Genomic DNA, 11,779 nt, shown 5'->3' on the forward strand with positions numbered 1-11,779 from the left:
AACAAAAAATTCTAGATTTAAAACTAATCATAGAAAAAAAAAATTAAGATACATTCTTTATACAATTTAAAAATGTGAGGTCTACTCTAGCTCTTCATAATTTGAGGGTATTTGTCTATCAACTAATAAGAATAAGTCACATAAGTAGATTTACATGTGGTACCCATAACAAACCTGTTTTTATTGGTTGATGGATAAATATACTTCAAAATTATAAAGAGGTTGTTTAGAAAAAACCTTTTAAAAATACATACATTTATATAAAATAAAATACATATACCAAATAAAGTAATTGGATTCACGTAGTTGATTAACCAATTTCTCAAAAAACGAATTGTTTGAAAATCCAAGTTCGATTCTTGAATTATCAAGCCTCCTTCACCTAAAAACCAAAAAATTACTATATAACAAAAAAAATTAAAGTTACATAAACCATATTAGCTATCTCGGAGAATCCAAACTCGCTACGGTAATTACATCACACAGGTTTACGCGTTAATCAATCTTAGCCCTTAGTTGATAATCAAAGTCAAACAATCCATATTTTAAATACAGTTTTATAATGTAAAATAACCTCAGTTGCCGATCACAAATCGGACGGCCAGAAATCGTTACAGCGATGTGTTGTAATTGTGGGAAATCCATTTCCCTATGATCTCCGACACATAGCCTTCATTTTTTATTTTTTTTGAGCAATCCAACACAGCCTTCATTAATAAACCTATGTGTTGTATTTTCAACAAGAACAAAAACCATTTGCCTCTTGACTTTAAATAACACAAGTAGCATGACCAAACAAACACCACCGCATGATCCTACAAAACCACAATAGTGACATACTATACCTATTAATTTTCCATCATCACCCAATTGTACTTGCCCCATCTGCATTTTGAATATCATACATGTTTCCAACAATTCAATTTACTCATGCATCATCTCAACCATAAATCACGTTTTTATTAATTTATGATTTTAGGTGTCAAAATCAGACAATTATAGAATATTTACATAAGCCTATATAGTTGCCTACCAAAGAAGATAAGTTTAGAGTATTTGAAGGTTTTGGAAACTTGAAAAAATAATACTAGATTTTAAATGTTGAAAAGGACTCAAACATAAGTTGAAATCACAAAATGTGAGTCTAATCATGTAAAGGTAATTATAAATCATTGACGTGTGTACTTGTGTCATAAATCACACAATCATCTCATAATAAAAATCAATCCAAATATATAATTCAAAAACAAAGAGCAGCAAAGAAAGTCCATGGAGAAAAATATGCATTTTCACCTTTGTACATATTATTTTTTTGATGAGTACCTTTGTACATATTACAAGATTGAGTAAAAAGATTAAGAAATTAAAACACTAATGCTACAACGAGCAAATACATAGTTAAAACACTTTCCACTAGGAACCAAAGTTGGCTAAGTCAATGAAAAACATAAGTTGCATTCTAAAAGAAAGAAACCAGAACAAGAAGTACAAATTGAACCCCTTATTCTTATTCTTATTTATCTACATAGAAGGTTTTGGAAAACAAACTTACTATGTCTCACTATGTCATATAAACTTATATATGTACATGAACTAAGAAAACCAGCTGAATGAAAGACATGATAGCACAAAAATGCTCCTTCATTAATGTGATTCTTATTCGGCTTGAATGAAATACAGGAAGAACCATCTTCTCTTCTTTAGTTGGCATTCAACGAGAACTGGCTTTACGGTTTGTGATTTTCTCATGAAAAAGTTGAACACTGCCAAATCAGTTTGGTGCACCCAAAAGCACGATACCAATATATATGTTACGTGCCTATGAAGTTTCACGAAAGTTAAGTGACCTAGTTAAAGCGGCTGGATTGGCCTGCAAGATTGAAGACGCTTGTACCAAGTGATTTGGTTCGTCACATTTTGAAGGGAATACATTAAAGAGTCTTCCTGAAGAAACTGAGTCGGCTTTGTTATTTTTAATCCCAAGTGTTGTCCATAAAGAGCTTTTTTCTGCTTCTCCTGAGTCATCGATCCTCAAAGTTTTTGGAAACCACAAACACTTTTCTTCTCTACTTTCTTTCCTACTATCTTCGCTCGATTTAAGCATGTTGTCTTCCCTTGAATGTTTCCCTAATGTTGGAGAGTTTGGACTTGAGTTAGGGTTTACACCAATTGGCGAAGACGGTTGTGTTTGCCATGGAAGGTTCCATGCCCCTGGCACGGTACAACCCCAGTAAGATGCCGGAGGATAGAATGGCATGGAGAATCCCGGTGGACAAAAAGTCGGTGGTGGAATCGATGAGCTCCATTGCACTTGACTCCATGGGAAAGACCAAGGAGTTCCCGGAGGAAAGTAGGCCCCTTGTGGTGAGAAGCTCTGGCCGTTCTGCATACCTGGTTCTTGGGATACATTGGTACTTGCAACTTCCATAGACTTTGTCGATGTAATCGATGATTTATTGGATTGATCATCACCATTTTCTCCACTTGCATGAGGAACATGAATTCTTAGTACTTCCGGTTTACGAAATCCATTTCTTGTGTAATTTTGCACTGATTTATCAGCAAGTTTCAAAACAGATGACATTGATTCACACAAGGGTGTATTGGATCCAAATGTAAGGATTGTACCATTGCATTTCAAGGAAGGATGTATCCGAGAATTTTGTAGAGTTGCTTCAGAGACAGTTATCTGACGATAGTGAGAAGAAGAGGTCTTATTCTTTCTTCGACCGGCACCTACAGGTACGTTTCTCATGGTTCCACCGGCAGTCCAGTATCTCTGGCAATTCTTGCAGAAGTGACGGGGTTGGTTGACATTGTAGTTATTATAGTAGCAGAACTTTGTGTCCATGCTTCTACATCTGGGACAAGGAATTATTTTGTCAGGTTTTTTGAGGATCTTATCCTGTGAATTACTTGTTTCATCTTGTTGTTCTTCTTTTTCGGTCTTTGAAGTTTTCAACGTAGCATCCTCCCTTTCGGTGGACACGGTAATAGATTCTTCTCCAGTCCCAGAGGCTGCATCTTGGTTGGTAAACTCTCCAGTCGATTGCATAGAGACTCCTTCGTTCTTTTCATCAGTTTGTTTGTCTCCCGATGTGTCCTGCATTCATGAAAACCACAGATAATTATGTTTCCATTCATAATACTAACACTAACACATCTACGCCTGTAACAACTTGAAAAAATAAAAGTGATTGAATGTAACAACATATGTCTGTGTTGTGTTGTGTTAGCGTCGAACACTTCACATGGACATGTCAAGTGTGAGTGCTACATAGGTCCATTCACAATCATGTTGATTCGATTTTCTTAAAAAGTTTGATTTGAAGCTGGAAATATTACCATTTAACACTAGAATACTTGTTGATTCAAACTAAGGAAAAGGAAATAGGAAGTCGGTTTCTAAAATTCTGTTCTTTCTAGATTTGGAAAAATTCATTAAAAACCCAAAAGTAACTCAAACAAGAAAAAGCAATTTCTTTCACAAGTATACTAATTTATTTGAAATAAATGGTGAGTTAAGTTTAACAAAATCACATAAGCACCAAGATTTTGTTACTAAAATCACTGTGAGAGACTGTGATTTCGCTTACCATCAATAAGCTATCTTGAAATATGAACTTAGAGCATAACAAATAGGATCATCAATTACAAATATGAAACTTAAAGATCACCGGATGCGTTTGACCTTTTTCAAAACTTTTCTCACAAAGCTTTTAATTATAATCAATTTGTTTCATATACAAAATAAGTTAATTCAAATAAAACTTCAGCAAGTCAAATAAAACTTGAATTACAGAGCAGAATTTGGAAATTTGAATTAGAATCATCAATTAACTCCCCCAGATTGAAAACAGCCCCAAATCCTAAATTAAACACTAAATAAAAACTCATTAAAAAGGAAAAGAAATTCTAAACAATAGAATAAAACTCAACAATTGAATCTTCATTATTAAGCAAAAGTAACACCAACCCATTAAATATTTTTTCATTCCAAATAAAGGGTCATAATCAAAATAAAAAATTTATCAACCCCAAAATTCAAAATTATACCTTCTCAATTTCTTGCTCATGTGCATCATCTCTAGTATTATGTGACTCCCTCGAAGAGTTCGTAGAGGAATCATGATTTTTATCATCAATAGATTCAATACTCTCATCAACAACATCACCAGAAGATAAAGCCGGAGTTTCGACAAGAATCTCCGGCACCGGAATTGTTTTACCGAACAGTTTAATTGCAGAGTCTTTTGTCTCCAACATTTTTGTGTTTTTTTTCTTTTTCTGCTAAAGACTAAAAACAGGTTAAAACCTTTTTGGTTGTTGTTTTTGTGGAAAATAAGGTAAAACTGTTGTGAAAAGGTTGTTGGAGAGAGAGAGAGAAAAGAGGGGGTGACACGTTGTATGAAAGTGTGAGAGTGTGGTTGAATGTGCTTATTATTCGGGAGTGCCACGTCAGAATAAAGGTTAAATTTGAGCCACATATTCAACTTGTGGCCTTTAAAAGATCTTTCTCTTTCTTCCTTTTTGAGTTTCCTTTTTCTATCCACCTGATCTCTGGCCTCACTTGTGTGCTTTGCTGCTTTCTCGTTGCGGTTTGTCATATCATTCAGCACACATTTTCGTACTTTCTTGCTTTCTTTATAAAACTCTAGTCATTAGTTTATAATAAGGTTATGTTAATCGGTGTTTTCGGGGCACTGGTTAAGAAAATAAAAAAAAAGCAAATTTTAAGTTGAAAATGAAACTTTTTAAACTTTCGGTGTTCCAGGGGTAATGTTTAGCATTTTTCTTATAATAATCGATCATGTTAAGGGTGTGTTTGGTAAGTTTAATAAACTAATTGGACTAACTTATAATTTAGGGAGATGTTATTTCAATGAACGTATGAGCTTATTGCATATGGTTTTTTTACACTTTATATAATTTTTACCCTTGTTATTTTCATTTATTATATATTGTTAGTGTATTGTTATTTTACACATGCATCAAATAATATTTCGTCAAAAAATTTATGGTGTTTAAAAACACATGATGTGTCACATTCATTAAATTTGAATTTGTAATAAATGAATAAAATGCACTTTATAAAAATTAATATGATGTGACTATAAAAATTTATGTTGGCTTATTGGTGTCACAGATATGGTAACGACTGTGGTTGCTGCAGTGCGCGATGCACTTGTTGCGGTGTGGAATCATCTTGAAATTTCACAAACTATATAGAATGATATTACTATGACACTACACTATTTACCCACCATTGCAAAGTCTTAGTTTATTCCATAAGCACTCATTCAAATGTGCTTAAAACACATGGTTGAAAAATTGTTAAAAGTAAGATTTTTCATTAAATTTGACACAATTTAGAATTTGAGTTTCATAAATTTTATTTTTTGGTGAGAAAAATCGAAAAAACATAGCCAAAATTGTCTGATGCGGTTACAATGTGGTCGTAAACGTGAATTAAAATCACACTGCAATTGCGGTGCGATGCGGTTGTGGAGCTTACCGCATAAGCAATATTGCGGCCGCATTTGCAGATGCGGACTACAATTTAAAACCTTGGGTACTAGTACTTAAATACTCATGTAGATACAAATGTTGTTATCCATACGGATATGCAGGACCGGTTCCGACTATTTGGAGATCTAATTTAAATATTAAAAATGTACCCTAATAAAAAAATGTTAAAAAATTAAAAAGAGTTATCTTATGTTTAAATTATGAGTAACATAAAAAACACCAACAATAAATAAATAAATGATATAATTTTACAATTCAAAATATACACAAAGAACTCTCAACAAAAGAAAATACTCAAAGAACAAAGTGAGATGTAGAGAAAGTTAATGGGAATGAATGAAGAAGAGTTGTAGCCAAAAAAAACAATGAGGAAGAGTTGATAAAAATTTCTGATATGAATGATGGGGAAAAGGAGAAAAGCACGGGAAAATAATTAAATGAGTTTTTTTTATAAACATAATTAAATGAGTTTGAACGATATAAAGTTGATGAAAGTGGGAAATTGAAATGTTTATATAGGCTGAGTTAAAATTAAAACAGATATTATTCAATTTATGTGAATTAAAAATAAAATAAATAAAACAAATACTGTACTTTAAAATAAATGAGAAGAAGTTTAATAGACTAGGTGTAATTAGGCGGGTTGATTGAGTGTTTAGGAGGGAAACAGTATTATACTTTAATATATTAATATATTAATTAATAATTAAAAATGTTTTGTTGCACGACTCAAATTGTCGTCTTATATGCACCACATCTTTATTCCAAGCGGTGATCATTCATTTTGTTGAGGTTTTTTTTATATCTTCTTTTCCTATCTTTTTATATAGAGTTGGGAATAGGCCAGACGGCCTACAGGGGTCTTCGGCCTGGCCTGTATAAGCTTGGTCTGGCCTAGCCTGATTATTAAAAATGTCAGACTTAGGCTTTGAAAACAGTCTGTTTACATAAATAGGTCAGGCTTAGGCTTTTAAAAAGGCCTACGAAGCCTGATAGGCCGGCCTGTTTATAATAATTATTATTTATATCTTATAAAAAATATTATTTATATAAATACAAAATATCAGAGTTTTTTTTTTTTAACAAAATAGAGAAAATATATTTGTTTTTATATTTCACGCATATAAATTAAAAATAGAAACCATACCTCCATTTCATCTCTCATTCTCTCGAGCAAGTAGCAACTCATCATATATTTTGGTTGTTAGCTTGTTGCTGACTACACTTAGCAAACAATTTGTATTATGGTGACTTTGTCGTAATCGTATTTGTTATTTTATTAATTTTTAATTATTGTGCTGATCATATTATTAGCTTTTTCTTAATGTTGTAGAAATTATAAAAATTTAAATGTGAACTTTTTAAGGCCTGTTTAGCCTATTTAAAAAGACTATATAGAGAAGCTTTAATGTAACACAGGCTTTTAAATAGGCTACAAGGCCAGACCAGACTTTTAAAAGGCTCAGGTCAGGCCAAAAAATTAACATTTGATAGGCCGCAGGCCAGGCTCAGACTTGAAGAAAAATCGTAAGTCAAGCTCTGTTCCCAACCCTATTTTTATAGCAAACGGTGGGCATCAAAAAACAACAATTTTACATCAAGCAAGTATTTATATTTTGTATAAATTTTTAATAGACTGAAAATGAGTCGAGTCGAACTCTTCTGAGCTTGACTCGATTCAATAAAAATTGGTTCCACTCAAAACTTAGTTTGAGTTCGACATGAATCATTTTTTTCAACTTAAGTTCGGCTTGTTTAAAATTTACAAACAATTTGGTACTTATTATAAGAGAAATAATTTTTTAGGTTCATAGAATATTTAATGTATTTGATTCGTAATATAAACTAGAGACTGAAATTAATCATCGCTAACGGTATTCGTACCAATATCATGGTTAGTTTGTGACACGTCAAACATTTTATAAACCTAAAAATGATTTTTTTTTTTTCCGATGATAAGTGTTCTGGACCGGGCTTAGAAGCCCGGATACCAAAAGACTACGAGCAACCGCTACCGAGCAAGCCCTAATGCAACAATGCTCGACGACCTATTCGACACACCAACGGTCACAATACCTACGTGTCTTGTAATGGCCGTTAACCGGAATGATTAGCTCGTTTTCCGGCAGTCACTTGATGGCCATTAATGTCATCAAGGGCCTTGGCCCAGCGTTGGGGCTATATATACCCAACTTCTTGCCATTTCTCGAGGTACGTATACTCTAGCATAGAAAACCTTCACTTCACCTCACTGACTTGAGCGTCGGAGTGCCTGCAGGTACACAACTCCCCTCCGCTTCAACAGGGACTCACACGAGCGAAACGTCGACGCGGTCGTCCTTTCTGATTAGGTAAGATCAATAAGAACAGGTAAAAATATTATATTATTATTTTTTTTATATCTGTAAAAATATTATTTATTGATAAATCAAATTAGATACAAATTCCTAAATAACTGTTTAATTAATTATCAATTATAAAAGGAAATTCAATCTGTTTAATATATTAAAAAGATGCTCAAGGTGCATTACATAATCATGCTTACTAAAAGGATATAGGAGAATTCAATTAGACCGGTTATTGATTAGTTTGTTAGGATTAACCAATGCTATAAATAATAGGCAAATGCTAACCTATGCCCTAAGGGCACATTTTAAGATGTAATTAATGAACTAGTATCACACTTAATGTGTTTCAAAAATAGTAATAATCAAGTTTATTAATTAAAAGATATGGTCCACAATATTTGTTAATTATTTAAATCAATTACAAATGCAAATTGTGATACCTGCCAACCATCATCATATGATTACACGCGTAGCTAAATTATTTTGGTATAAAAACAACTTTTTTTTTTGTCAAATATTTTTTTTAAGTTGAAAACAAAAAATTAATTTTTTTTTACTTAAAAAAATTAAATTATAAGTATTATAAAATTCCAAAATATAATAGCAAATCAAAATCCAAAATAGCACTAACAATCGTTACCATCACAATATAATACTATAATACTCAGTCTTATTCACCGAAACAAAAAAAACTTAAATGATTAATTAAATCCAAAAAATAAACACTTAAAATAAATACTTAAATGATTAATTTTTAGATTATTAAGGATGCGTATAATGTCAGGTGCGTGTAATCGCGTATAATGTCAGGTGCGTGTAATCATGACGATGATTGACAAGTATCATAATTTGTCTTTGTAATTGATTTAAATAATTAATAAATACTGTGGACCATATCTTTTAATTAATAAACTTGATTATTACTAATAGTGAAGCAAACGAATAAACTTTGTAATTGAGTAATAATCTAATAGCATGTGTGATTGTAATGAGGAAGCAAACGAATGAAAAAATTAATTTATTAGTTTAGTGTAGTTTTTAATGTCTTTTAAAAATATTGCTCTCCATTAATGAATAGGTAAAAAGGGTGTTCATTACATTGTGCTTTCATAATATCACAAACTGAGGAGAGGGTTGCCACAATTTTATTTTATTTTCTTCATAAACCAAGAATTTGCATCCATTCTTGCTTAGTTGGATTATTATTCATAGGAAAAATTCTCAACCCATCCTTTTTTTTCATCCCCTAACTTATAAAAAATTTTGAAAAATACGATTCCGTAGTGTTTTTCTCATATAAATTTTACTAGAAAACAAATTCATGCTAAAAAAAAATTTTAAAAAAATTTTTCAAATTTTTCTTTGCGAAAAAAGAAATTCAGGCGGTGGGTAGAAAATTTTTCTATTCATAGAGAGAAGTTAGTGAAGGGAACCGAATTCCGTGTGGTCGCTTTTTCGGTGCAGTCATGCAGTCAGGACATTTATAGTCGTTCGATCAAAATCAGACGATTATGATTTAAAATATTATATATTGACTACATTTGTTTAAACCGTCCGATGGTAATCGGATGACTATTAAACGACTGCATGGAAAAATGACTGCACCAGATCCAATTCCGTTAGTGCAGCCCAAAGAAATGGGGCACAAATTCGTAATTTAGACATGTCGGAAGCTCATTAGTCATTCCTAATTTCCCAAACCAAACACGCATAATATGCATTTATCGGACGAAAACAAATATACATGTATGTTCCTTTTTCGTGCAAAAAACACGCGTAATGTATACCTGTTAAATTGTGATCACAAAACGTGTCATTCCCAAACACATCATCCATCCCACAATTGACACCTGTTACACTCATTAATTAATTAAGTAATTTGACAAAAACTAAAAGTTTAATTAATTAATTTGACACAAACTAATTTTTTTTTTTTATAAATAAACTAAAAATTATACTGTACATCGAAAAACTTTTAGAAAAATGCTAACAAATATGATCGGAGGAGCATTCTTTAAGCATTTTATTTAAAGATATTATTTATTCAAAAAATTAAACATTTTAATCCTCAATGCATTGACTTCACAGATTTTTGGTTTTTGTATTGGCTTGCCTATTTTATATATATGTAGACTTAATTAGTAAAATGGTCCCTTAAAAATATTTTTGGTTTCAGATTGGTCCCTTAAAGAAAAAATGTCTGAATAGGTCCCTTAAAGACATCCCCGTTAATCAGTTTCGTCCCTAAAAAAATGTCCAAATAGGACCAAACTGATTAACGGATATGTCTTTAAGGAACCTATTCAGACCTTTTTTCTTTAAGGGACCTATTCCGACCTTTTTTTAAGGGACCAATGTGAAATCAAAAATATCTTTAAGGGATCATTTTATTAATTAAGACTAAATATATATAAAATAGGCAAGCCAATACAAAAACCATTGTTTTCCTAGCTAGCCAAAGAGTGGCAGCTCAAGTTGGATGGAAGCACCCAAAAGCAGATTGGATATTGCTCAACATAGATGGAGCTAGTAGGCGAGGCAATTTAGCGGGTTGTGGGGTATAGCTTCAGAACTCTAATGGCCAATGACTCGATGGTTTTTCTCAACATTTGGGATGGTGTAATGCTTATCTTACTGAGCTTTGGGGAGTCCTCGACGGTATTACGTTTGCGTATGAGAGAAGTTTCAGAAAGATTGAGTTACATATTGTCTCAAATGTAGTTGTTCGGACACTACAAAATGGTAGAGATGAGAGTGTTGTTTGATGGAGGATCATTCAACAAATTAGACGACAATTTGCTATGGACCGGGAAATAAAGATTTGTCACTCGTATAGTGAAGTCAATGTTTGTGCTGATGCCCTTGTTAATTTGGAGTGTGATCATGAACCAAAGATGAATGTGTATGAGCAATGTCCTGCTAGACTGGGTTCGTTGTTATTAGTTGATGAGATAGAAATAGCTATCCCTAAAGTTATCTCTATGTAGTCGCTATTTTCTTGGGCCTTGGCCTCTTTGTGTAAAAAAAAAAACCATATGAATCATTGAATTATTAATAATATTTGATTTCAACTATAAATAATTTAAAACTCATATCATATGTGAATTATAATCGATTGACGGTAAATATTTTATATCGACTTTGTATCAAAAAAAATTTCCCTTCATATTCATCTTTAAAGTGTACCGAAAAATTATTCAATTTTATTATATAAAAAAAATCATCTTTAAAGTTTTTTTGACAGTAAATCACCTTTTTAAGTTTTTTTTTGGGGGTTACATATTCATGTTTAACTTACTAGTATATTATAAAAAAAGTTTTTATCGTATTTAATTTTTTTTTAACTGACTAATCTAAGGGGACCATCAACTAAATTTTTATCGTAATTAATATCTTTAAAACATATTTATGATTTTATTTTATATGATTGGTTCGAGATTGAGTTATCCATGAATTTGATTAAAATCGATTGAGATTCAAGTTTATGTAAATCTAACCTAAACAAAGAAAATTAAGAGATTCAGAAGAAGTGAGAGCAGAGAAGAGGTGTTAGCATTTGTGATTTTATATATATATAATGGGTTTGAGATTGAGTTATCTTTTGTGTTTAGAGTTATCCAGCCTCTAAAATCGACTAAACCAATTTTACTACCCACTTACGATGTCCCATTTAAAACGAGAGTTTTTTTTAAAAGAAAATTTGTGGACACAAAATATCATGTGGACTCATGTCAATCAAAATTTTTGGATTGTATCAACAAAATAAAATCAAAATTTTCCATAGGCAAAAATCAATCGTAAAAATCGAGTCAAAATTCATTTTTGGAAAAATATTAAAGTGCAATTATTTTAGTGCTAAAAGTGTAATTTAAATTTAGTATTGTAAAATTGTGTAATATTTA

The 11,779-nt window shown here is 31.7% G+C and overlaps 1 protein-coding gene across 1 annotated transcript; it reads right to left on the reverse strand.

The window, feature by feature from the left end:
- Positions 1–1,266: 1,266 nt before the first annotated feature.
- On the reverse strand, positions 1,267–4,414 carry LOC123890656 (cyclic dof factor 2-like). The gene is made up of 2 exons (XM_045940300.1): positions 4,057–4,414; positions 1,267–3,103 (listed from the first exon to the last, which is right to left on the reverse strand). Exons 1-2 carry the CDS (start codon positions 4,264–4,266, stop codon positions 1,820–1,822), a joined length of 1,494 nt encoding a protein of 497 aa, XP_045796256.1. The 5' UTR covers positions 4,267–4,414; the 3' UTR covers positions 1,267–1,819.
- Between the last annotated feature and the right edge of the window lie 7,365 nt (positions 4,415–11,779).

Source organism: Trifolium pratense, linkage group LG6 (genome assembly GCF_020283565.1).
Source record: "Trifolium pratense cultivar HEN17-A07 linkage group LG6, ARS_RC_1.1, whole genome shotgun sequence".
In the NCBI taxonomy this organism is placed as follows: Eukaryota; Viridiplantae; Streptophyta; class Magnoliopsida; order Fabales; family Fabaceae; genus Trifolium; species Trifolium pratense.

Excerpts from the sequence above, each read along its gene's own strand:
- LOC123890656 (XM_045940300.1), bottom strand. The coding sequence starts at position 4,266 with ATGTTGGAGACAAAAGACTCTGCAATTAAACTGTTCGGTAAAACAATT. Across the intron at positions 3,104-4,056 it reads ATGAGCAAGAAATTGAGAAG|GACACATCGGGAGACAAACA; the intron begins GTATAATTTTGA and ends TCATGAATGCAG.